Source organism: Cyanistes caeruleus, chromosome 9 (genome assembly GCF_971803275.1).
Source record: "Cyanistes caeruleus chromosome 9, bCyaCae1.hap1.1, whole genome shotgun sequence".
In the NCBI taxonomy this organism is placed as follows: domain Eukaryota; kingdom Metazoa; phylum Chordata; class Aves; order Passeriformes; family Paridae; genus Cyanistes; species Cyanistes caeruleus.
In genome coordinates, this window is record NC_141709.1 from 4,868,280 (window position 1) to 4,895,735 (window position 27,456).

General features: G+C 38.8%; 1 protein-coding gene across 8 annotated transcripts in view; it reads right to left on the minus strand.

Annotated features, from left to right (window-relative positions):
- The window catches only part of RABGAP1L (RAB GTPase activating protein 1 like), a 237,276-nt gene extending 211,037 nt beyond the window's left edge, over positions 1–26,239 (minus strand). Inside the window, exons 1-6 of one of the 8 annotated variants that reach the window (XM_023931687.2) lie at positions 25,762–26,001; positions 9,506–9,605; positions 8,304–8,401; positions 4,566–4,720; positions 3,189–3,378; positions 1,596–1,806 (exon numbers count right to left, since the gene is read on the minus strand). In XM_023931687.2, the coding sequence (XP_023787455.1) occupies positions 1,596–1,806; positions 3,189–3,378; positions 4,566–4,700 (536 nt within the window). In that variant the 5' untranslated portion in view covers positions 4,701–4,720; positions 8,304–8,401; positions 9,506–9,605; positions 25,762–26,001. Of the gene's footprint in view, positions 1–1,595; positions 1,807–3,188; positions 3,379–4,565; positions 4,721–5,575; positions 5,669–8,303; positions 8,402–9,505; positions 9,606–10,624; positions 12,670–23,507; positions 23,851–24,654; positions 24,754–25,761 lie in introns of those variants that run through there. The other 7 variants (XM_086842584.1, XM_086842582.1, XM_086842583.1 and 4 more) reach the window with 7 other exon arrangements.
- Positions 26,240–27,456: the final 1,217 nt, after the last annotated feature.

Sequence of the window (27,456 nt, forward strand, 5' to 3'; positions counted from 1 at the left end):
AAAACCATAAAGTGTGATTTGTATACAAAGATCAAAGAAAATGCAACATTAAAAAGAAATTAAAATATCTGTTTAAGAAATCATTATGAAAACAATTTCAGAATCAACAATATACCGGTTAGCAAACGCTGCCACATTCAGGTGAGTATTTATCACAGATCTAGGACCACATCCCAAATTTTAAAATACTCTCACAGAACCCAAAGAATATTTCAGAAACTTAAAAGCATGAGAGTGGTGTTTCAGAACAGACAGGTGGATAGTGACTTTCAAAGGATAACAGTGGTTCTCCTGTCTTCTCACTACTTGTTCATATGCAAATTCACATCAAGGGTCAATAAACATTAGTCACCTAAAATCCCAAGACTGTAACAATAAAAATACAGGACTAAAGGCAAGAAGACCCTTGGGAGGATTCACTCCACTGTAATTCTGGTGGGACATGATAACTGGAACGTCACAGGACAAGTACCCTGAGACCAGGTAGGAACACACTCTTCAAAGCCAATATTAGTATCACCTAAGCTTTGATGGAATGTGTTATGTCACATGTGGATTCACCTTTCCAGTTCTGTGCAGGTTCTTAAGGAGTCCCACATTTACTGATCTCCTCTGAAATTAAGGGTCAAAGGAACCTGCTGTTTCACTTGCAAAACAACCCTCCTGAATGGCCATACTGAGTACAAAAATTAGGCATGGAACACCTTACATCTTGTGTCTGTGACTGTTGCCATTGTAGAAATATACAAAAAAAATAATTTCTAATGTCAAATGAAACTCAAATTGGGTTCAAAGAACAAAATGGAAGAAAAAAAATACAGATTCTTGAAGGTCCTTCTCTTCCTCTACAAGATGATAGCCAATATATAAACACAGCACAGGCAAGGAAAGAAATCTAATCATATCCTTCAGACGCCTTGATATCAGAGCTTAAAAATAAACATCTTGGCTATCGAGATGTTCCCTACTTCTGGATGCAAGAATGCTGCAGGTGCATGTTTAACGCACCCTGATTAAGAACCTTTGACTCCCTCATCACTAATTAAAAGACCCTTTTCATACAGGGAAAGTAAATATTTTTTAGTATCTGGAGACTGTCAGCATCTGCATCATGAGGCAGACACAGGTCAGAGATGGCATCTGCACAGCAGCAACTGGAAGCAGAGACTGGCACCTCAACTCTGCAACATACATGGGAGAGTCTAAACTGACACTTCTGCAGCAAATCCAAGGCCAGAAGGACTCCTGCAACACATGGACCTTCAAAGTGTTGACAGACTAGGGAGGTCAGGAGAGCACAGGTATTACCAGCTCTCCCTTTCTAGTATCTCTCTTATTATCCTATTTGAACAGGTATTAAGGTAGAAAGAGATGCTTTTGCTGACGTTGTGTGGCAACTGATTCCACCAGCCATGCACTGCATGGTAAATTTGAGCACACATTTTGTTGCTTCAGAGGAATTTCTCAAAATTAACTGTCTTCAGCAACAACCTCAGGCATAAATCCAGCAATTCTACTTCCCTGTGCAAGTAACAAAATCAGAAACCACTTTTTATATGTCTGCTTAAGCAACAAATGAAACTTTTGTGTGTTACCTTACGGAGCCTTCTGGAATGTTTGGAACATAGAGTGTTACAGGTAAAGGGGCCTGACTCGAGGATTTCATGCTTGCCATGGCACATAGAGCTTCTGGTTCATTCCGTGGGGCTGACACCATTGTGCAACCCAAATAAGTCAGTTTGTTAAACAACACGCTGTCCTCTTCCAGGGGTTCACTGGGAGAAGATGGCCTTGGTGCAGAGATTTCTGAAAAAAGAAAACACTTCTTTAGGCATTTGCTTTTACTCTTACATGGTTTTTCTTTCCAATGAGTTCCACAGTAAAACCTCCTGTATTTTCCAGGGACGGACATGAGACTAGACAGTTCAGCTCCAACAGCAAGAAATTCATTTGACAACTTAATATTACTGTGAAGTCTGTTCTAATCTAATTCATGTTTCCAAGGGTGGCATGGGGACAAACTACATTTTGGTTCTCTTTAGCACTACTGGAACAGCAAGGACATTCTAAGTCTTTCTAAGCAGTCACATAATCACAGAACATTAAGAGGTTGGAATGGACCTTGAAGATCACCTAGTCCCAACCCTTTTGTGTGCTCTGTTACTCCTGTTTTTAACTACTATAGCTGATACTGCCAAAATACTTAGAACCATGAAGGCTGTAAAATGGAATTATTCCTGTTGGGGCTGGAGTGGGGTGAAAGACATCTACAAGTATTTCTTTGTTCATTCATGCAAAGGGTTGGGCTCTGTTTGAAGAATGTGAAACAAGAAGACAGTAAGGTAAGTTTCTCAAAAATATAGCAGACATGTAATTAAGAGATGGGTGTTTCCATTTCATATAGACTATCTTATTCTACCACAGGAACATATTTATTTTATTTCCAACAGATGCTATGGGAATTGGCTGACAAAATGCCACAGAAGTGCCCTGCATGCTATTGAGATAAGAAGAATTACAGTTCAAGGCACAAAAAGATGACCACAGCCTTGTATTCCTAATATATGTAACAGAACACATATATTTTTTATTGCAGGTTTTTTATGCGTCTCTAAAAAGCTACAATATATTTTACTTAAAATATATACAATATAGTTTAGATTAAAAGCTTTTAGTCCTCCCCTTTTAATGAAAACTTCTAACACCAGGCAAGCACCAAAATCATTCCTAGCAGATATCAAATCCTAAGATAGTCTAACTGCTACCTGGTGACAGCATCGGAGATGGACAGTTTAATCAGTTTATTCAGGGTGTATTTCATTTGCAGGTAGCACCATCAATGAACACTGCCATGAAACTTCTTGAGTTCCAGCAGCAGCAGATCCACCTCAGCTACCATCCACCCAGCAACTCATACAATCCTTAGTCCCAGCTAATCCTTGGCTGAAGACAAAATGAACATTATCTTGACCTAAGCAAAGAAGCTCAAAGTATCTGTCTGATGACAATCTATTCTTATCTATAATCTTCAACAAATAATAAGAGGGAGGCCCCAAGATATTCTCCAACACAGATTTGGAATGAAAAAGCTTCTGGAAAGCTTTATATTTATTTTAGGGTTAACTTGAAACTGCAAAAACCTGCCATGTGTGATGAAGAGGGAAAGCACTCAGGCTTTCTACTATTACCTGTAGTAGAAGGATCTAAAACAAGCTGCAAAGATGGCTGAGCTGTTTGTCCTGCTGACCCATCCACACCTGCCTGGCCACTGGCATCACTGAAACCTTCTGGGAGTGCAGTGACGTACTGGTCTTTCTCAGAATCCCGCAGTATCTCTTCCATTGCCTTCTCCAACTCCTCATCTCCATTTGAAAATACCTGTAAGCAGAAGGAGATGCTATTTTTTGAAGGTATTTGTGGTTTTACTTTCATTATTAGTTTACAAACACATAGTCTTACTAATTGGAAAAGTTAAGAAACTTTGCTGAACAAGACAACAAACCAAGACTCAATAAAAATGAATCAAATATAATCCAGTGTAACATCCCCTTACACAAAATGCACATGTTGTCATTGCTAATCCAAAAACCATCCATCAAAAAACTACAGACTTTTCTTAGAATAATAGGTTTGTGTATTTAGAGCCTCCATTCAGACTAGAGATCAAAGGACTTTGTTATAATTAGTCTTAAAGAAAATTTTACTTTCTTAGTCATATCCAGTACATTTCAGTTGCTTCACCAATTTTCCCACACATTAGAGTGGTGCAAGCCTAAGGAAATGAAAAAAAAAATTGGAGATACACACTCCCTACAAGAAAAATAGTAACTTTCACAAGTACCAGCTTTTCAGACAAAAGAAAACCATGGCCAAAGCTGCATCATGGATTCTGTTTCCATTTCACCAGCCCCTTTCCAGACTAAAGCAGCAGATAATGTCTAATACAGACAGAAATTATCAGCTGCAAATAACTGTCAAAGAGTACTGCAAAGCCAGACTAGGCCATTTCAGGGGGGAACAAATTCCTATTGTTCCAAGCAGACCAAAACCAATACATCAGCTACTACAGCTCAAATGGCGAAATTTGTATTTAATCAGCTGTCACCCAAGTGCTAAAATATTCTGCTATTTAGAGGTAGAAAGCTTTTAGAAAAGGTCTTACTCATGCTTAAAGTAGGACTAAGCAGGAAAACTAAATTAGAAACTACAGTCCAAGACATTGTGCAATCTATTCCTATACATTCTAATTACATGCTTTTAAGATAACAGTCTCTGATCCCTCAATAAAGAATATTAAGCTTTAAACCAAATCTCATTCTTTGCAAAGTCCTTTACTAGTGTATAGATCCATAGAATAAAACAAAGCTAACCCCCAAAGAAGTCATTAAAAAAAAACCTGAACTACCACTTTTGGACAGATTTGTTTAATCCAAGCTGTTAATTTCACTGGCAGACAGCAAGGATAAAAATTACAGCTTAAGACTCTCCTCAAGCATACACGAGTTATGCACTCTTTTCACCAATACAAACTGTGCTACACATTTAACAGTGAAGGCATAGCAAACCTTTAGCTGTGGCTTTTCATCATTTCCAGAGGCATCCTCAGATTTCTGATGAACCAAGACAAACTCTTCATTAATTAATGTGGATACGGTTTCAGGAATCCTGCTGGGTTTGCTAAAAGATGTTTTGACTTCCATCTCAGGTCAGTATTCTCCTCCTGCCACCAGAACCAAATAATGAAAAAAAGAAAAAGAAAATTAGTTTAGAAGCTGTATGCACTGTGTTAAATAGGTATAATATTAAGTTATTACTGAATAATATAATACTTTAAATTATACTACTGTATTATAATGTATTTCTCAAACTCTGGTTTCATTAGCATAGGAATCTTACAATTTTTAGGTTGGTGTTTAAAAAAACAATGATTTAACAGCAGTGGCTGTTATCTATTCATACAGATAACAGATGAAGAGGTTCACCCCAGAGCTTTGACTTCCCCTGTTTTTAATCTTAGAGTAAATTTATTTAAGGCAGAGTCTGCTTCCTCTACCTCCCTAATTTGTGCCCTTGGTTCTCCCTCATACAGGTATTTTCCTTACTCAGAATGTCACAAAGGTCATGTGAAGATACAGATTACCTGAAAACTAATTTCCCAAAACCTACATACCAAGTGTATGCTCTCCACATAAAAACAATATTTAGCAATCTACATTTAGAATGTTAGGGGCTTTTGTTATCTTTTATATCTATAGGTGATGAACTCAAAAGTGACACTAAACCACAATCAGATCCTTTTCACCTTATTTCCCAGATACCACCCACAATAGTTAAAACTAACCACATATTTAAAAATAAACACAAGTCACAAAGAAACTATAAATATTATGGCAACCAAGTTTTCCCATGTCTGCACAAGGGAAAAAATAAATCTAGAAACAAAGAAAAAGGGCAAAATAACGGTCAGCCTATACCTTACAAGTTCATATAAAAATACAGAGCTGAAACATTCCAAGCATGCCAGCATGACGACACCTATTGTAGGTATTTACCAAATAAAGATAGAATGACCTACATTAACTCAGAATGAGTCTTCCCTCCTTCCTTGGAGAATGAAGAGCTGAATCTTACACCTTCTGTATTTTAAAATCATCTATTTTTATATCTTCTGTGTCAAAGAAGGGAAAACATATTTTCAGACTTTATAAACTTTATAAAGATCATGCACTTCTACATATGGCGTACTTCCATTCCAATTTCCTGAAAAATACTGCTCTGGCTGAGAGCTGGGATATAATGTGCTTAAGACTCAGAGTTCAGGTGAGTCACAGACAGCACAGGGGGAAAAATCTGTGACTGTCACCTTTGCGAGGCTAGAAAGTGCCCAAGGAGGGACAGCTCAACCCACATCTGCTGTGCCCAGGAACAAGAGGTTAAGCTTCACCCTGCCCTTCCCAGCAGCACCAAGGAGCAGAACTGTGCTACACTTGCTTCTCTTCCCATTCCAATCACCCAGTGATTAAGAGAAGAATGTTGACTTAGGTCTAGCTATAGGGAACCAGAAAAACAGCACACAAAAGAACAAAGACACGCATGTTCTCCACCATTTCAAACAGGCGTTAGTTATGATGTTAGAGGGAAGAGAAAGTTTTGCAATTTCAAGCCAAAAAAAAGCAAATGTGGGAACTAGACAACTTTCAATACTGTAGTTTTTTTCTATCATTTTTGAAACTATAGTCAACATGCTTTTGCACTTTCAAAGACCTGGCTTGGCATAACTTACATGCAACTCCTCAAAAAGCTTCTCCCTCTCCCTAACCAAGCCACCAACCTAGGTGTTGGTAAAACCAAGTTTTACCCATCAACCTAGTGAGGGCATTATATGTAGGAATTACAGAAAAAAGAATTCAAGCTCTTTAGATAACTGACTTGTACAGCATAAAACTCATTAGAAATCACCTTATAAAAAAAGCCTCTAAACAACAGCTGGAATATTCAGAGAGTGGCTAGAAATTTGGATGAGCAATTTCACTCATTCTGACACCTTTCATATTTCCAGACCAACCATGAACTTACAAGCAAGAATATTTTCCTGACAAATAAAGGAAGCTGAGTTCCACCCAGCCTACATAATGGATTCACTGCTGCAATAGGTTTTGTTTCAATTTTTTAAAAAGCATCTTTGCTTTAAAGATTTTCTTGGCAAGAGAAAGCCAAGGTTTTACCAGGCAAGAGTTTAAGTATGTTACAAAATGTTTATTAACACCGTGTATTTTTTAACAAGTGGTGTAAAAACATTGCTGAAGAGCTTGTTGCAATAAACAGCAAGTCTAGCTCAAAATACTAATTTCAAAGTAAATCCTCTATATGAAAGTAAAGGTTAACTATTACAGAACTCTTTGAAAGCAATGAAAGGCTGTAAGTTATGGTCCCCAAATACAGCATATCCTGAAGAATCATTATCTTTGCAGCGACATCAGCACTGAAGAAAACAGTAGAGGTGACTGTCAGCCACATCAGGAGCAAAGGTCCAGGCTGTCAGAGGCCCCTCTTCCTCCCACTCTACCTCTCTTATTGCTGGACCTGATGATGACAAAAATCAAGCCTCAACCACCACTTCCAGCATATCTGCACAAAAAGGGATCACAAGACATCCTATTTTGACAGTTTTTTGTGTTTTAGTCTATTTAAGTTAAATTTTTGAGCTTACTTATAGGAAAGTAACACAGAAATTCCAATGTAAGATGTTCCTACTTTATTTATCATCCAAGTCAAATGCAGATTGCTAACATTAGGTTATCATCAGTTCTTCTTTCTGCCAGGAAGTAAGAGCCAAGAGGCACCATATGAACTATGAAATGTTTTCTGAAGCAGGATTTTAACAATAAAATGAGGGAAAATGTACCATTTGAAAAGCCAAAGAAAATTAGGATCATGCAAATACAGAAGCACAGTGACACACTAAATACATATTCTTGCCCCACATGGGTAAAGGGAGTTTAATAGAATTTCTACTTCCTAAACATTAACCCAAAAGTAAAGAAAATAAACATGAGATGATTGTGAGGAGCTCCTTATTCAGGTCAGATTCCTTCAAATCATGCCACACACATTCTTGCAACTACTTTTGAGTTACAAGGCCTTTAATGTGTTTAAGAGTGTACTCCAAGCTTGCCTTTACAACCAGCTCAAACCACCAGTGCAGACACACACCTTTTTCTACACATAATTGTATTAGATGGATAAATTAGCACTCCAGAGCTCCTAATTCCAGCCCTTCATTACAGATTAATCCAACCTACTGTCAAGTCTTCCCCTATCCCACTGCAGTACAAACAAAGCCATTTTAGCTTCAGTTTGGCAATAAAACACAAACACAAGCAGATCAGGCATTCAGGAAAATCTTTATATACCGTATTTTATAATCAGTCTTTGACCAAAAATGCCAGAGACAAACTAAGCACCAAAAATCAGGAACCAGTAATTTCTTCAAACAAAACAATTTAAACTCTGATATGAACTTTACTCAAGAGTATAGCTGTGATTGTCATGAAGATTACTGAGATTTACACCACCTTAAGTAGTAAGCTACTTAAGGAGAAAAAAATTCTCTTTTCATTATAAAGACACATGACCCAATGCTTCAGTTAAGTGCTTTTGAGGAAAAGAAGTAAAAAGAATAAAAACCTCTCTAAAAGAATCATGCATTAATGTTATTTGAGGAAGAGAAAAACATCTGAAGAAGTTTTTTTATTCTTTAGTGACAAAAAGAGACACACGCGCATTCTGGACTTTGCAGTCACCTGCAGTCAGTGGATGGTCACTCTCATTTCCCTTGTGTCATTGGCTCTAGTCCTCTTTTTACTCATTACCAAATTATGCACTTCAAATCTCCCTTTTCCTACAAATGTAAAGAAAAAATGTCAGTTGACCTACTAGACATGAACAAAATCTAGGAACAGAATCCTACTACTAAACTCAAGCATCTCATTTTTTAAATTGTCCTCTTTTATGAAAAGTTTAAAGTTAAGAATGTAAGAATTTATTTCTGATTGCATTAGTCAGAACATGCAGACAGTTGTTCAGTCCACAATCACATCAGGTTTTACTCCCTGATGACCTCAACACCTGAATGCTGGCTCAGGATCCTGAGGAATGAGGTTTAGCATTTGCTTTACCAGTTTAAAGTTTCTGGGAGGGCAGCAACCAGCAGCGAGGAGCTAGCAGTCAGGGACAGCAAAGAGAAAATCCAATGTACTTCAGCTGCCTCAGCTCCAAGTCCAGTTCCTTAGTTTAAACTGCTGGTGGAGTCCAGCTCCAAATGAAAAATAAGCTCTCTGTTCTGCCAAAGCTGATCCAAAGATTGTAACCTTAGATCAGATGGTTCCTTCCCAAATCCTCAGTGCAGCTTCTCCAACAATACCTTCCAAAAGATGACAACAAAATCTGATGTCAAAGTTCTCTTCACAGTAGGGAACACTGGGAAGTGTGTACTGCTACTGTGAGGAAGTCACTGCTACAAGAGGTACACTGAACAGTCGGTGCTCATTCCTATAGAGAAGGTATTGTCCCCCCATACTTGGTGAGCAATATCACACACACACAAAGTCAGGAAAAAACACACAGAAGAAAATTACTCAGAAAACCTACTTGATGAAATAATTGGGGTTTTTTTAAATAAGACTTTCAGAAAAGGTCTTCTGTCAGATTTTAAGACCAAAGAACTTTTGAGATAAAAAGAAATTATTCAGACATAGTTTTAAGAGAGAGTGTGTATGGAGGTGTGGTATGGTGTGTGGATCTTGCTCCAAAATATATTTTAAGCCACAGGGACAACAAAAGGACTGCAAAAAAAATGCTGCTTTTCTTGTGAGCTTTATTATGTAGATTTGGTCAAGCCAGACCTCTCTGATGTACATCAGTGTTTTGCTTATACAAAGTCCTGGATAAAAGGTAACTAAGCCATACTACTTGGACAGTTTTGGGACCAGTGATCAGAACTTACCTTCACATATGTACAGTACTAAGCTGTGGAAAGCTCAAACCCAGCAGCTTCATTCCAGAGAGGCATCCCAAGTTCACTACAGATGCCTTTGTAAAGTAGCCTAAGTGATTAAAGAGCAAAAGAAGGTAAAGAACAGTGATCCTAGAAAATCCAGGGGGATTCAGCACTGAATCAGAGCAAGGGACACAGGACAGAAACGTTCTGATTCCTTCCCTCCATAACTCTTCCATGTATTCACACTGAATCCAGATTTGCAAAAACATCACATGCAAACACAAATGAATCAGTCTTCTGAAGTAGTTACCAGACTTTTCTGTATTTACTTCCACTTTGTGTTCAGCAAATATTTCAAAGTTACTGCTCTAGTTCTACTGTTGGTGTGTGGAAAGAAAAAAAAAATATTTTGCTTCAGCACTATAAGTACCAAAAAAATTAGAAAATGTAGAGCTATGAGAAGACAGCAATTAAGGAAGATAAATGTTGACCTATTTTCAGTAAGCAACAAGAAACACGTTTCGAAAGGAAGTTTCTTACCTGCCTAAAAGAAGACAATCAAGAGCAGGCTAATTCATACTTTATAAAGCAGAGAAATAAACATAATACAGGCATTACAAACAGGCTTGTATTAAAGGCATGCTTCAAGGCCATACAGTTTGCCTGACAATCTCAAACTGAAAAAAACCCCAAAAAAACTAGGGAAATAAGATACCTATTTTCAGAACTATGGTTCCCCAAGAGAACCTCTGGGACCTTTGTGAAGAGGAAGGTCCAATAGAGCTATGCAGAAATTCATCTTCTGCTAACTTAAGTCTGAAGTAGAAATATACACCAAAAGGCATAGTTAATTCCCTTTTTTGAGCTACAGGATACACTATGACAGAAAAATGAGCATTAAACTTACAATCACTTGCAATCACTGCATGACTCAAATTTCCAGATTAGTGGAGTGGTGACTCTCTAACTTGCTCCTCAGGGAACAGGATATGAACAGTTCCACACATACAAACACATAACCACGGGTCTCAGCCACAACATCTTCTTTTCAGAAATGTATCAAAACTCTGCAGTACCCTGGCTCCTATCCCACAAGCTCCCTACCTTTAATGGGGGACACCTTACCCAGAAAGCCAGAAGTGCTGCAAATACACAGAGCTTTTCAATGCTTCTTCACTGAAAGACTAAACAGCCTGATAAAATTCCATCTGATTTTCTATGCTGAGGCAGTACAGCTCACCAGCTGCCCCAAAACCATCTTCTCTGCTGACTCAGTGGCATTTGCAGAAAAAAAAAATAGGTGTCACAAAATCAGTCTGTGTAAATCTCACTGACCATAACAGGACCACAATTTTAATTTCAACTTTAATCTCAATTTCTCTTTGTATAATCTTTCTATGAGAAAGTGTCTCTGTGCTCATAATAAAAACTGTTGTATTACCCATAAATTGTTTCCCAGTCTTATCTCTGGCAGTGAAACACTATGTAAAGCAATAATGGAAAAAACAACCAACCATTTATTTCACTTACTATTTCCCAAGAATAAAATCAACTTACTAAGCAACAGAGCTGTATCACTATATTTTAAACACATACATATATGTATGTATGTATGTTTTATGTATTTTATGTACATAAAAAAATACTTTTTATTTCCAGGAAAGCACTGTTAAGAACAACTGTCTTTCCAAATTAAAAAACACAACAATAAAACAAAACAAACCCAGAAAAAATAAAGAAAAAACCCCACAACTAGAAAGTAACCACTGACTTATTTTGGCAACACTGTCTCCTCTGAGAAAGCAAACCTCCATTATGTAGCCAAAAGCAAATAATTAGTCTGTTCATGATGGCAGACTATTTGGAATTGATGTACTGGGTGCCTAGATACAGAGGTTTTTCCAGATTCTTTTTACACTTCAATCTCATAGCCAAAGAACAGCAATTTAAGGAAAACAGAATCAAAAGAGAACTACACAAACAAGAAAACGTCTGTTCTCCTTCAAAAACATACAAACGTATCTCCTCAAATAAATGATAAGCAGCCTCAGTGTGAATACTGAGACATTTACTGGAAAGGAGAGAACCAGCTTTCCTGACTTGAATCTCTGGGTTACACATAACCCACTGAACCACCTAAATATTACACAGTCATAGTATGGAGCTGCTTGAGGGAAAAAATACTGCTTTTATTTAGCTTAAAACCACCAAGGTGAAGAACCCTTGCAGAGGAATGGTGGGCATATGGTTAGTACTGAGCTGGAGCATGACTCAAGCGAGGCAAACTGAAAAGACAAACAAACCCCTGATCTCAACCCCTAAAATGTACATATTTGGTGGCAGAAGCATCATGAGCACTAGATGAAATGCCAGGTAAGTGAAAGCATGTCAGGAAAGCTACTGGCTACAAAGGCAGCCTCCCAGCAAATTGGGGGCTTCTTTCTGTTTACTTGTACAATTTGAGCAAGCAGGACTCATGGATGACAAGCTACACATTAAACAAAACAAAGTTTAAAAAAAGGTTGGTGGCATTCTTTTGAACAAATATTTAAACAAATTTTCCAGCCAAAGATTTGTCTACAGGCAGAAGAGACGTGAGTAGGAGCACAGAGCACACAAGCACACTTGCCTCTTGCTGCCACAGACTGATTCATGCTGATTAAAATGATTAGAAGTATACCTGATGTAAGCTAATCCAATTTGTTTTGAACCAACCTAAGGAAATACATTTTATTTTCAGCCACTTTAAGAGAAAAACCTTTGTCCTCTCTATTTATTCCCTTCCAAAGAGTATAAGAGATAAGTGTTCTGTAGCTACTCTACAGAGATGTTACCACTCATTACATTTATCATATTAAAACCAAAAATAAACCAACAAACCACACTTTATACATCAAGTTCTGGCAAACAGGTTTACTCATTAAAGCAGTAGCTCATCCTGCCTCAAGGATAAAGCAACTCAAGTACACTTTCACACGGTTTCCCGGACACCAACTGAAAAGTAACATTTTAATTTCTGCAGCCAATAATTAATTCTTAACTTTGGAAAATATAAAGTAGCAAATAAGAGTTTGAGATTTTTCAAAGCTGGAGTTTGGCAAACCCGAGTTGCTTTTTTTGTCATTGCTACATGATGCTTGCAGGCAACATTCAAATTGAAACCAACCACCAGCCAAGTTACCGAACTGTATCATCGCTCAAAAATATAATGACCTATATTCCAGAGGAAAGAAGCAGCATAATGCAGTCCTTGTTTTAAGGAGATTATTTTATGGTCTATTCCCTAACTGTAAAAATAACAGTGTTGGTCTAATGCAGTCAATGGAACAACCTCTGTCCATTAAATAAATAGAGTATTTCAACCAGGAATTTTCTCTACATGCTACTATGTCCCGAAATAATTACATGATGTAGAGCAAAAGAGCCCATATGGAAGAGCAGTATGAGACAAGGCAGCAGTGATCCCAGGCACCAGTCCTTCCTTGTCCGTGCCAAACAAGCACCTTATCCTGTGTCACAACGTCACTGAAACCCACCAGAAATCCTGATTCACTGCTCTACACTGACTGCCTTCAGGGTCAGTAAAATCCTCACTCTTCCAAGCCAGAATTGGAAGTTATGACAATTATTACCTTAAGGTTTGCCACACGCATTCTGGGAATCTCATGTTTTGCATATTTAAGTTGAAATCACAATGTTTTGTTCTGAAGCTCCTTAGGTACCTTTATAGCACCAACTGCTGCCAGTGTTTCTCAGAAGCTGTTAACCTGCAGCCAGCACAGCCCTGACTTGTGGGATGGACTACACGATGTTTCATGGTCCTTTCTAATCTCATTTCCTTTAGATTACTGATCTTACGTCTTTCATTCTAATAGCTGTCCAAAGCTGTCACAAGCTGTAAATTAGTAACACTAGGAGCTTTTTCCATGGTTCAATCACACATTTTCCAAAATTGCAAAGACTATGAGTTTTGATTTCACAGCTATATCTAGACTTCTACTGTATCAAAACTGTAGCTTCAACAGTGTCCCCAATACTTAAGAGGCACAAACCCCTCTTTCATTGTAATATGAAACAAAACCAAGCTTCTTGGTAAAAACAAAATACTTGCACATAAGTTAAAAATAAACATTTCTATTTACATTTAAAATAAATTTTCACATATATTTAAAACCCTTTAGCTGAGATTTTACATTGTCACTTGAACATCTAAATATTAAGAGGTAACATGAAAAGATGGAAAAGCCACAGTTATTTTAAAGACCAAGTGAAACCTTCTGAAAGTTACCTACTTGAAGCTGAGAAATACACAACAAAGTGCATGACAACAAAAAACCACACCAAATGATCCTCTTTCTAACCACTGTCCCTCCCAGTTCTAGGTATGATGAAGTGCACTGGTTCAGCTACCACTCTAATTTTTATTTGACCAGTGAATTCTCAACACACTCCACACTTACCTGCTGGCATTTCACATTGCTAGGGCAAGCTTTCATAAATATATTCCACAATGCAGCTATGCTGTTAATTCCAAAGGCCTTGACAGGTCTTAGAAAATGGAGAATGGAAATTCATAAAAGGCAATAAGACCATTTCCTTAACAGAAAGATGATCTTCCATTGGTAAGAAGAGGTCAATAAGTAATCAGATAAACCTAGTAATAACACATCACTCTGTCCCCCTAATCATACTATAATAAAAAAGGTAAAGGCTTTCTTTCATTTTCTGCTTTTTTGCTTTTTCCATTTGAAATCTGAAGAAGCAAACCACTTTGCTCATTACACTGATCAAAAGAAGGAAAACCCAAGGTTTTGCCTCAACATTCAAATCACTGCGAAAAGTCTTCCAAATTGGCTCAACTCTTCTAGGAACTGGCATGAGCTGTGCATATGAAAGCTTCTGGAATACAAGCACCAAGGAATTATGTGGATCTTCCTTAACTGAAAGAAACTTACTGTTTTTTTAAATGCCAGTGTGTTTGTTGAGGTGATTTCTCCATGTGATCGAATTCACAAATCAAATTATTTCAAATTCATTCTGTAATTCAAGTAAGAACTACTGCTTGGAAAAGTAGTATGAAAGCAATCAACTAACCCCTATACAAAAACTTGCTCATGCAGTTAATAAACAATTAAGAGTATTTTGTAATTCTGACCAAAAAACCCCAAAACTTGACATAAACAAAGTATCCTTCAAATCTATGTGAGCAAGTAATTGAAAAAGTTATACAAAGAAAGATGTTTCCATTGCACTACCTGCAGTTACCTTCAATTCCTTGAAACTAACAAATACATCTCAAAGTATGATAGAAGAGACTCAAAAATTCACCTTTATGTAATGATTACAGGAAAGAAAAGGAAAATAGATCAATTAATCTGGGGCTGCCAATGAAAGTTTTTTATTTGCTTTTGCAGTTTTCTTCTTAGTAATCAAAATTAGTAAATAGAATTTGTCTTATAAAAGACAAAATCTATGTTAAAAGCAAAAAAAGACTTCTCAGATCCTTCTTAGGATTAAACTACCACTGGGCTCAAAGAAAAATGGCTCTATATTTAAATTTTTTTCCTAATACATAAACTTGGCCTCTTGTCCATATTACCATTATGTACATCTTACAAACCACACTTAAAATACTGAATGAATCTTGTGGATTATTTTTGGCCTAAGCCCCAGGTTAATCTACAACAGTCTATAAAAATCAGAGTAAGCTTTTGCTGGGGAAATACATCTAAAATAATACAATATAGCTGCTTATATTGCAACTGCAAAAAATCCTGCAAAAAATACAGCAGAAGTCATTAATTTTCTTGATGCAATTTTTTTGTCTCATATTAGCCAACAAACCCAGTAACTATCTGTTGAGGCAGGCTATCCAGAGAAGTTTGAATTTTAAGTGTTTCATTGTATTTCTAGCTTGATAAATTCAATTGATTGCATAAAAGAAGACAGGAGAAGTCAAAAATCTGTGTTTACTATGCCTTTTTTCCTTTCCTTTTTTTTAATCAGTGTCTATCTCTTGAAGTTTCAGAGAGCTTCCCAAATATTACCATACTGTACCATCAGTTTCAACATAAATGATGCATGGTTTTCATTAAATGTAGATATGAAAACCTACTATCCATGCTGATACTGAATACTTCCACAAAATACTTTTACTTAAGGAAACAAAGAGAGGAAGCTGCAGGCAGCTAATCTGAGAGTAAAAAAAATCATAGAAAGGTGAAGCAGGACAAAAGGCCATGCTCTATGAAGTGGTGATATTAAACCTATCTTTTCCACAACCTTGTTTTCAGCATCATACCCTATCTCCTTTAAGTGAGAGAGAGTGTTAAGGACAAGCTAATGAAATATCAAATACTCAGTTAAGAGATTACAACTACCAAAGGCTCAATCAGTGCTGCTCCACCAGGAACAAACCATGGAAAAAGTAAAGTATTTTCAATATAAGGAATCCAAAGCTGAATGTGAAGGTTTGAATGTGAAACCAATGCTAACAAACTGCACAACTGCACTGTGCAAATCTAGAATTGCTGTGGAACCACACATGAATTTCCGGGAAAATGTACACAAAAACTCACCTGCTCTTTCCATTTTCCCCAATAAGACCCCTGGAGCTCAATTACTGCCAGAAAACAGTAAATAAATGAAAATAATAAATAATAAAATAAATACTCTATTTTAAATGAATATAATAAAATAGTAAATAATAAAATAAAAAACCAGAATCACAAAGGCTAGAGAGAGAAACTGTGAGAGACTGCTGGAACAAGGACCACTTGCATTTGTCTTATTATACCCTTTGATTTCTCTGGCTACTATCAAAAGCTCAATTCTAAACCACACTTTAGTGATCTGGTCCTTTTATGTTTAGTCTATCTTACTGATGTCTCAATATGATGAAAGAAAAGGATCAGAAAGGTGAAGCTGTAGGAGTCAAATGCAAATTATCACTCCACACAACTATGGAGAACTTCCAACTTCACATTACTGTTTTGAAACGACAAAATATTTTCTTGGACATTTTGATCAACTCATTTCCCCTCTCCCCTCACAGTTTTTATACACCTCTAATAGGAACAAACAGTAAGATTTAACTTTCAAAACAATGTAAAAATCAGGTACTGACTTCCATTCCTTACTCATTTCCTCAGAATTGTTTAACAGTTATGTCCAAGAATAATTGTAGTTATCAGTTCCTGACTTCTTGCAAGTTTATCCTGCCAACACTGATTTTTAACAATTAGGATCAAGTATGGCAGGGTTAAAAACACCTCTTATGGAATGAGTGTACCTCTAAGAGCAAACACAAACTGTCTGCATAAACAGAAGGGACCAATGTCTCCAAGGGCCAGTCATCACCAGACTGCCTGACCAAGTTCCAGGTGAAGTTTTACTCTGAAAACAACTGCTGGCACACACAAAGCTCTCTTTCAACTCCACTGCAGTTTTGCACTCCTGTGCTCACAAGCACTTAAGTTCAAACAGAGGATGATGTTACTTAAAAACTACACAGATTTCTGCAGTATTTGAAAGATGCAGGAGCTGAAAAATGGCCTTCAAAAAGCAGCAAATCTTCCTGCCTTCTCTGCTAGGATCACACTTCACTACACAAGCACCAAAGTGAGCACAACAATGCACACAACACAGACTAAACTCAGCAGCCAGCACCAGGGGCAGCTATGCAGCGCTGCCACCAACCAGTTATTTGAGAGTTCTTTTCAAAATAACAGGAAATAATTAAAGTATATACTAGTGGAACAAAATAAAATGAAGGGTTTACAGAACAAATAAAAAAAATCCATTTTCTGCCACATGCATTTCAGATTAGTCAGTCTAAATTACAAGCTAGTCTTTGTTTCTCAGTAACAGCTAATTAAAAAACTTCACGTTTCTAAGGAAAGAAATACCAGCTTGCAGCATTCAAACTCTTAATAAATGTAAATACTCCAATATCTTATTTAAATAAAAAGAAATAAATCCAAATTATTTTCAAATTTTAGTCAGCTATTAAATTTCTCCACCAACTTCTAAACTAAAATTCTGGACCTTGTATTTTACATCTAAATACACACAGGGAGACACAAAGCACTAGATTAAGAATATTTGCCTTTTATTTGATTTGCCTATAGAAGCCTGAGCACTGAAAAGGCACAGCATAACCTTTGTCCTTAATTAAAATCTTGGGATGAGAATAAGGAGTTAGAAAACAAAGAGAAAAATAACACATGCATCCTTTTTTAACTGAAACGTATTTGCTAAAAATACAAACACGTATTTATATTCTTACAAATTTGTGTACTGCAATAGATCCATGGATCTCAGCAAAATCATTGTGTCTAATTTCAGAAAAAAAAGTCATATTTTGCATAGGCAACAGAAGTACAAATTAGAACTGTCTTACTTACTATGCTCAAATATCAAATAATAAGACACTAGATCTCTGCAAAGTGCAGTAATCAAGTTAAAATATTTAAATCAAACTTCTTTAAACTATTTTCCACTGAAGGAACTTCAGAAAAGGCAGATTGCTACAGAATTTATAACCAAAATGTTCAAACCCACATGGAAGTATGCCACTCTTACACCACTCTGAAGCTGTAACACTACATGAGTAGTAATTGTACTGAACAGAAAAGCAAAGTATTCAAATGTAACTACTTCTCAAATAACCATTGTGGGGAACTGAGGAAGAAAATTAATTTCTGGTTAAAATGAAAACAAATTTACCAGAACAGGATCCATTTCCCTAAACAGTAGCAAAGACTATCAAAATTAACTGTACCATTAGCACACACTAAAAGTCAATCCTCTGAATAAGATTCTTGGACAAAACCTCAACTCCCATTCCTTTTCCTTGCAAAACTAAAAATTATGTCATATGCATGGACAACTGCAAGAGATCAGAATCTGCAATTTGCTTTCTACCCCAAAAAAATCTGGTTGTGTGACCTAAGGTATGTACAACAGACATGACCTAACCAGAAAGATCAGCAATACTTGAACTGAAAGCACAGCTACTCAACTTAGCTCAACACCCTGAAAGTCAGAGGTTTAGGCATCCCTTACCACTGAAAAGAAGTGCAACCTCAAGACTATTCCGTAATTACTAATTGTCTTCTGGCAACTTGTACCATCACACCTTGCAATGCAGGATACAGAGCTTTTGGTGATGAAAGAATAAACAAATAAATACACACACACAAAATGTATGAGACATTCTGAGAGCCCTGTTTATTTGCCTGCAAGAGAAGACCATGGATTGGTCATGACTGGTTACTCAAAACCGATTCTTTCATTAAAAGAATTACTACTACACAAGTTTTATAGCACATGCTAAGAAAGGAATTTGTTGTCAGTCACATTCACACCGATTTCATTCCTCAACTGTGTCACTGATATACTGCATGATAGCAACCAACTTATTTTACTTCTAAGCCCAAGAGTGACATAGAAAACTTACTAAGTCATTTAGCAAATGGCCTTCAAGATCCACTATTAGATTCATTCACTGACTGAAATCCTGTTCTGACAGTTACCTGCTTCTTAAAAACACCTTTCACTTTCTTCTGCCCTTTTACCTTTCCTTCTGTAGTTAGAAATCACGTGGGAGATACCAAGAATTTGAGCAATTAAGACAGGAAGTTGTCCACCATTAGTAATGAGCTTTACTATTTAAGTTTGCTAGTAGCCTAATGTAAAATGAAAGACCACGTAAGAAGGCAAATATGCAGATTATAACTTTACCATTAATTACCACAGTTAATGTGTGCTGCTTTGTATCAAAGTGTAACTCCACTGCAAAATCTTTCTACTATAGCAGAAAACACCTCAGAACTCCCAGCCATGCTAAAAAGGGTATTTCCAAACAGATACCGAAGCCCTATTCAGAGAGAACAGCCACCAGTAACTCACATATCCAAGGCTTTACCTTGATACCACCGAGTCATCAGCACAAATCACACTTACACCAGTTAGGAAACTGTAGGACATACATCAAGCACATGCAGAGGGTTTAAGCTAAGAACTAACACACCAAGAACTGTGTTTCAGACTGTCTGTCTACACAGATTGTAACTCAAGAACTCATTCCCTTATTTCTCTGGAATAAAAAATGCTTCAATTTCCAAAATTCTAGTTTATCCCAATGATTTCTAAAATTGATTCATACATCAACAGAAAATAATTAAATTAATTCCAACTGGAAGCATTTCTGTACAGATGGCATCAAGTATTTATCCACCCATCTTGCTGTTAAATATTAGCATCTCCTTTTCAATAAAAGGGGAAGGGTATACATTGAAGTTGTAAATTTCTATGTGGAGTTAGTTATTTCAGTGATGGGGGGAAGAAATTGAATAAAAAATAAAAAATATATGGATCATTTTTCTCATTGCTTTGCTTCCTTGGTACAAGCTGCACTCTACATCTCAGGCAGGACTTACCCCCTCATACAAGAGCTTGATAATGCTTGCTGCTTGCTTGACTGACATCTTCCATTTAACCACAACAAGCTGAGGTAAGAATCACTCATTAATCAACACTTCAACTAATTTTGAAGTTTTACATATTTACAGATAGAAAAGTTTTGACCTCTGCTTCACAAGCACCCAGCAGGCAGATGCTGGAGAAGCTACACAAGAGCAGCACAAAGACATAGGCTTTAGGATGGCATTAGGAAAAATCAACACTGGCAGCAGAAGGAAAGGTAAGGAAGAAGTGCTCTCTGTGTTCAGTGGAACAAGTCACCTGTTAATAAAGTACAGGGAAAAGGATGACATGTACCTTTTTTTGCCCTAGTTTTCACTATCAAGGTCCACTCAGAAGCCTTCTAGACTCCCAAGCCCAATAGGAGTCTGCTGGACTAAGAAGTTCCCTCCAAAAGAGAAAGATGAAGTTTGGAAGCACTTCAGGAAATCGGAAACATACTATCTCTGTAACCAGATGGGCTGTATCTAAGAATCCTGAGGGAGCGGGCCAGTGTAGCTGAAATACCACAGTCTACCACTTTTTGAAAGGCAATGAGACTGTGAGAGGTTCCTTCTGACCAGAAAAAAGGCAAATATCACAACCAATTTCAAAAGCAAGAAGGAGGATCCAGGCTACTACAGATCAGCCAGCCTAACCTAAGCCTGTGAGAGAACAGAGCAAATCCTCCTGGAAGGCATCCTTCTGCTCAAGAAGCATAAGATGACAGGGAATGGTTAGCACGGACTTACCAAGGACAACTGATGCCTGATGAACACAAGAGGTTACTGCAAGGAGACAACTGACTTAGCAGATAATGGAAGAGCACTGAACACAGAAGGCCATTATCAACAGTCCCCCACAGTATCTCTACAACCAAACTGGTGAGACAGGCTCCGGAAAACTGAGCAATGAGGTGTTTGGGAATCTGCCTGGATTGCTGAGCTGAAAGAACAGCCACCAGCTGTACCAAGTTGCATCCAAGCAGTTGCAGTCACATCCCCTGGGGATCACCTCTGAAACCAGCGGTACCACCCGATGTCTTTATTAATCATCTAGATAATGGGACAGGCTGCATCCTCAGTAAGTTTCCAATGACACCAAAGCGTGAGGAGTGGTCAGCTCCTACTCAGAGGGACCTGGACAGGCTCCCTCTAGCTGGAGAAAGGCACTAGCAAGACCTTGTGAAGTTCGGTGGAGGCAAGTGCTGGGTCCTATATCAGTGACAGAACAACCTCCCAAGACAAGATGGGCTGAACACAAACAAGATAAAAAGTGACTTTTTCAGAAAAGTATTTGGAGATCGCAGCAGACAAAATTTTGAAAACAACTCACCAGCACATCATGATAGCAAAGGCAGCTGAGCACAGCGTGGGCTGTTTGCAGGAGTCCAGGCAGCAGGTGCAGGGAAGGATGAGTCCCCTCTGTTCAGCACCGTGTCTACAGTGCAGCCAGGTTTGGGCTCCCTGGTGCAGGACTCACACAGACACTCTGGAGCATGTCCAGTAGCCAGGCTGGCCAGGTGGCAGCAGCACATGGTGTACAATGAGAGGCTGATGGAACTGAGTTTGCACAATCTGGTCAAGAAAAGAGCTCTATAGAATCCTTATTACAGTCAGCTCTCTAGTGAAAGAGAGACCTGGACTCTTCAATATGATGGACACTGACATGATAAGAAGCAACAGACACAAATTGGAAAGTAAATTTCAACTATCTTAAAGGGAGAGAGGAAAGAAAAAAATCACTGAGTGCAGTCAAATGTGGAAACAGATTACCTAGAAAGGTGTTAAAGGCTGAAACAATCTTATCTAAATTATTCCTGCTTTAATATATGCAGGAAGTTGGATTAGATGACCTCCAGAAGCCACTTCCAACCTAAATGACTCTGAAGAATTTACTCTCTGACGTGCCAATTATTCTATATTAAAAACTTTCTTTCAGCAGGTTTTGCATCAGGTTTATTACTTGTTATCATGTATTTCAAAATTCCAATTTTCCTGTTCATACAGTAAGTCTACAGACAGTGTTGTACACAGATATGTACATATCTCTTATCTTCTTGTCATTGCAACTTCTTCCCTTTCTACTGCTGCACTTCCCCTTCAACCAGGGAACAAGTTTTCAGCATCAGAAAAACTTTGCACTTTCAAGCTTACTTGATCTAAAAAGACCCACACCTTCTTCAATATCCTAACTCATGATACAGGGATGATACGAGCAGGAAAGCAGAGGGCTGTGACCCATCTCATTTTGTGGCAAAAACTTTTTCCCTCTGTCCACTCAGACACATTAGAAAGACAGCTGTCTTTGCTACTCTTTCCAAAGAGTAAGAAATATTCCACAACAGACACAATCTAACAGATATATTCTACAAGCGCCTTACCTCTCAGAGCAATCTATTTTACTAAGCAGATTTTGGAACCCCATTTATGTATTTATGTTCTGTTTACAAACACCCACACCCAACAAACTAGTTTATCAGCTTCACAAAGTCCTCCCTGGAAACATCCTGACAGCAGATTTAAATAAGCACCTTAAAAGCCACAGAGGTTTTCTAATAATCAACACATTGGTTTTGTTTCTGTTTAAAGTTAAGAATACAGGTAAAGGGTGACATAAATAATTTTAAAACATGTCAGTCTTTGTTTACGGACTAAGATTCTGTTAAAGAAAGAATCCCTTCAGTGATCCAGGTTACAATAATGGCTCTTCTGACAGCTGTACCAGTATAACAGAGTAAGATTGAGACTGGAATAAACTGCCAAAGATATGAATTTCAAAAAACACATCTGAGCAAAATATACTTGAAAACAACTTAACCTTCACTAAAAGGACACCTCCGGGAAGCTCAATGTTAATGCCTGAAAGGTGCATTTTAATTCTCACTTCATAGGTCATGATTAAAATTCATGGGGAGAATCTGAGAATTATTACAGGAATGATTAGTGTACCTGGTGGCCTAAAGAGAAAACAAACCTTCCATGGTGTATTTCCACACATTTTTGCAACCTTTTTGTTAAAAGCGCATTTTTTTGATAGCAAGATCAAGAGTGCCAATAAAACCTATCAGTCCACTGCATGCATAAAATGAGTATAATCCCATGACAAATTAATCTAGACTAGAAATCAAAAAGTGTGTAATTAGTAAGGTCAGTCAAGTTTGAAATAGCCTTCCTATTACAGCAGAGGTAATAGCAATATACAACTAATTATTTTTAAATTAGAGCTGAATAAATTTACAAAACCCCCTAACAATGCAGAGATCACTCTCTGAAATTAAGAAAAAATACACCAAAAAGTTCAGAGAGCAGAACAGACGAACAGAGGAGAGAGAAGAAGAAAACCACAGCAGTTTCTGTGGGCCTATGGAAGAACAGAGACACATAGATGGCTCTTGAGATCATTTAATGTTGTCAGAAATAAATAAGTTACACCATGGCTTCATAATCAATCTAAGACAGTACCAGCAGAAAAAAAAAAAGAGTCACCACCCTTACTATCATTGTTACCTTCACCACAAGCAGGTTAAGTCAATCAAACTCACAGTGTAGCTTCCTCTAGCAGCACTGGCTTCTTCCATGTGCCTTACTGACCATAAAGCCAGCTCCCTGTAAGGAGCATCACAACACCCGTGATTGTTCCACTCTCTCCCCTACCAACACTTGACTTCCTCCTCTGGACTGAGCCAATGTCCACATGGCCGAGCAAGTGAGCTGGGTCAGGAAGTTGTTGTAACCAGAGTACCTCAGGGAACAAAAAAAAAAGAAAGAAGAAGTAGAAGCACATCTTTTTAACCAGATTAGTTCTTTTTACTCACTTCCTGGCTGTGGAAGTCCCTTTGATGAGAGAAGGGAAGGAGCAGCCACAACTCAGACTGTCTTGAAATACTAAGGGGTACACCACAAACACAAGAGAGCCACATTATAAATTAAAATTTAAATTATAATAAATATATAAATATAAAAATATGCAATCCCCTTACTAACCACCAAATCTTAATCTGTGAATCACTTTTAAAAGATGGAATGCTATTTTTAACCAAGCAATATATTTCACTGTAACCACTTTAAAGCAAACAGTGCAGAGCAATTTTTACAGCCAAGTTGTTCACAGCCCCAGAGTCCTTTCAGACAAAAGCAGTTATTTTAAAAATCAAATAAATAAAACAAAACAAGCCCAGCATGATTTCCCACCTCTGCCTAAAAGAGAAGGAAGCAGTGGAAGGCTCTGTCACTCGCTAAGCTCTGGGGTTCATCAGCTGGTGCTGGCTCCCCTCTGGACACTCACTGGCAGCATTCTTACAATGCTGTAGTCAATTTGTGCTTACTGTAACTGTATTTTGAGTATTTTCAAGTTTAAATTACAAAATAAGTTATTAATCATATAATTATTACACTCACTGGCAGCATTCTTACAACACTGGAGTCAATTTGTGCTTACTGTAACTGTATTTGTAGTCTTTTCAAGTTTAAACTACAAAGTAAGTTATTAATCATATAATTATTACCATCTAACCCACATAAACAGAGTTAGCTACAATCCTAGTTAAAACCTAGGCAGAGGCATAACTTGCAGAACCAACCTCAGTAATGTTTAGCAAACCTTCATACAATCTGGAGCCAGACTGGTCTGACAGGCAGTCAAGATTTGGTCTATATCATAAGAGATTTGGTTAAATAAAGTCAGAGTACCTTTTCTGCATTTAAAGGGATAACAAAATGTTGCCTGTACGAGTCAACAAGATGTCTCTCTGGAAACTGAAAGCACACCTGCCGTTCTGAAAGTTCTAGCTGAAAAACAACGTAGTTGTGAGACTAGAGCTCGACAGCGAGAGAGACAAGCAACATTTACCTGAGCAAGTTATTTCTTATTTGTCACTGGATTTTGCTCTGTTTTAAAGAAGAGCTGACATTTTGCATCTTTTTCCCCCCCTTAGGTACACACCGGATGGGTACACACACGCACACAGCTGTGAAATGCGGTAGGATATGACCTATTCACGGCACTGTCAAACCAAGCAGTCTAAGCAGCTCTGAGAGAGTGACAGCCGGAGCAAAGTACACACGACACTGCAGGAACTCAGACACGAGGAGTCACCAAGTCCATTACATTCACTGTCGTACCTGCTTCAGACTGTATCAGCAGGTTTTCAAGTACTTTTATCTAAAGAATTTTTGTACCAGTTCACAGGTCGGGAGACAGTGGAAGAGGGCTTAAAAACAATAAACCACCAGAAACAAAACAAACCACCAGGGAAAAAAAAAAAAAAAAAAAAAAAAAAAAAAAGAAAACAACCCCAAAACAAAACATAACGTAGATGAATCTGACGCATGCAGACGGCACAGATTTAGGACAGTAGTTTGCTAGTCTGGGCTCTTGGGAAGTGACTTCACTTTTCCCGCGGAGGAGGCAGAAAGATGAACGCTTCCATAGCGCTCTCACTTTCCTGACCACGAAAACAACTTTATTTTTTAAATCCTGCACTGTGCTCGAGTTCCTCTCCTCCCGGAGCGCCACCGGCCAGGGAACTCCACATACACGGACAAACACCAAACACCACGAACCAGCGGGACCATCACCCCGCGCCCCCGCCGCCCCAAGGGCCCGCGGCCAGCGGTGGAGCCACCTCAGGTCACCGGGCACTATCACCCGTCACACAGGGTGGGCCGGCGGCTCCCTCTCCACCCGCGCCCGTTCTCCTAAGGGAGCGGCGACCTCCCGCCTGCGCCCCTCACGACACCCGCTCCGCTCCGCTCGCCCCGGCGGGGCAGGCCCGGGGCAGAGTCCCGATCTCTCACCGGTGCAGCCGGGCCGTCCTCCCCGCACTGCCGCTGCCTCCAGCCCGGCGGGGCCGCGCAGACGCCTCAGGGCCGGGACAGCGTCGCCCACATTCCGGCAGCGAGAGGGCGGGCGGGTGCGCGCGCACGGCTGACACGGCGTGAGGGCGGGAGGGAAGGAGGGACGGCACCCGCCCTCAGCGGGGACAGCCCCGCCGGGTGCCCGGGGTGGCTGGGTGCTCCCTCGAGAGTGCGAGGGGTGGGTGGCGCAGCGGCCGGCTCGGCCTGCCTTCGTGTCGGTGTTGAAGTCCTGTGCGGCCCCATGGGAATGTCCCTCTGAAACACGGAATGATAGATTGGTTTGGGTGGGAAGTGGCCTTAAAGACTATCTCATTCCACCCTCCTGCCATGGGCAGGGACACCTTCCACTAGACGGGTTTGTCCAAGCCCAGTCCAGCCTGGCTTTGGACGCTTACGGGGATGGGGCGGTCACAGCTTCTCCGGGCACCCTGTGGCAGGGCCTCACCACCCTCACAGGGAAAAATTTATTCCTAATATCTGATCTAACCCTGCTCTCTAGTGGTAAACAATTATTCTGTGTCCTGTTACATGCTCTTGTAAATAAATTCTCCCTTCAAGTTCCCTTCAGGTACTGAAAGGATTCAACTAGGTCACTCAAAGCTTTCTCTTTTCCCCGCTGAACGATCCCAACTCTCTCAGCCTTTCATCACAGCAGAAGTGCTCCATCCCTCTGATCATCCTGGTGCCTTCTCTGGACTCGCTCCAACAGGTCCTTGTCCTTCCTGTGCTGGGACCCCAGAGCTGGAGGCAGGTCGGGTCTCACCGGGGCAGAATCCTCCCCTGTGCTGCTGCCCACGCTTATTTGGATTCATGCTTCACTCACACCTGTCAGCATCCGGCAGACACTGAAACCTGTCAAACTCCTCACCCACAACTGAAGGACAATGGAAGCAACCTATAAAACATGGGGCTCTTTAGAAAAACGACTTAAGTTTGCCTTCAGATTTTGTACCCTGATCTGGCCAAGTAGTCGATTGTGTTTACTTATAGACAGTGGTTTGGTGTGGTTAAGCAAATATTTAAAAAGTAAGTATCTATGCTTAATTAAACATCACCATTGTTTATGTTTAAATAAAATATGTTTAAGTTATGACAGCTTGTCTTGTTGGATTGCACATAAAACAAATTACATTTAAATTAACCACAGCATCTATACAGCTTGTTTGTGCTCTCCCCATTTCAGATGTGGTTCAGAAAAATCTAAAGGAATGTCAGACCACAGCCTTCAATAAAACAACTTTAGTATAAAAGCCAGTGGGCTGTGTCCTGTTGCCTCTGGGACAGTCAGACTGCCCATGTGGACATTGATTTTTAGTTGTTTTCTTGTCACTGGGGTCAAGAGGTTTGTTTGTTACATGGTCTTTTTTTGAGCTGAACTGTCATAAAAAACCTGTCTCAAAGCTGGCAAGGCAAGCAGGCAAAGGAGAGCATTAAACAGAAAAAAAAAAAAAAAACCAACAAAAAAACTAGGACTCTCTGGCCAGCTCCCCATTTAAGAACTGTTACTATTTGTCTATAAATGGTGTAAATAGATTACTTTTATCACACGCAGGTTCAGATAAACCACAACAAGAGAAAGCAGAAGAATTCAGGGAAAGGAGGAAAATTATTTTACTGAATATTACATTAGAGAAA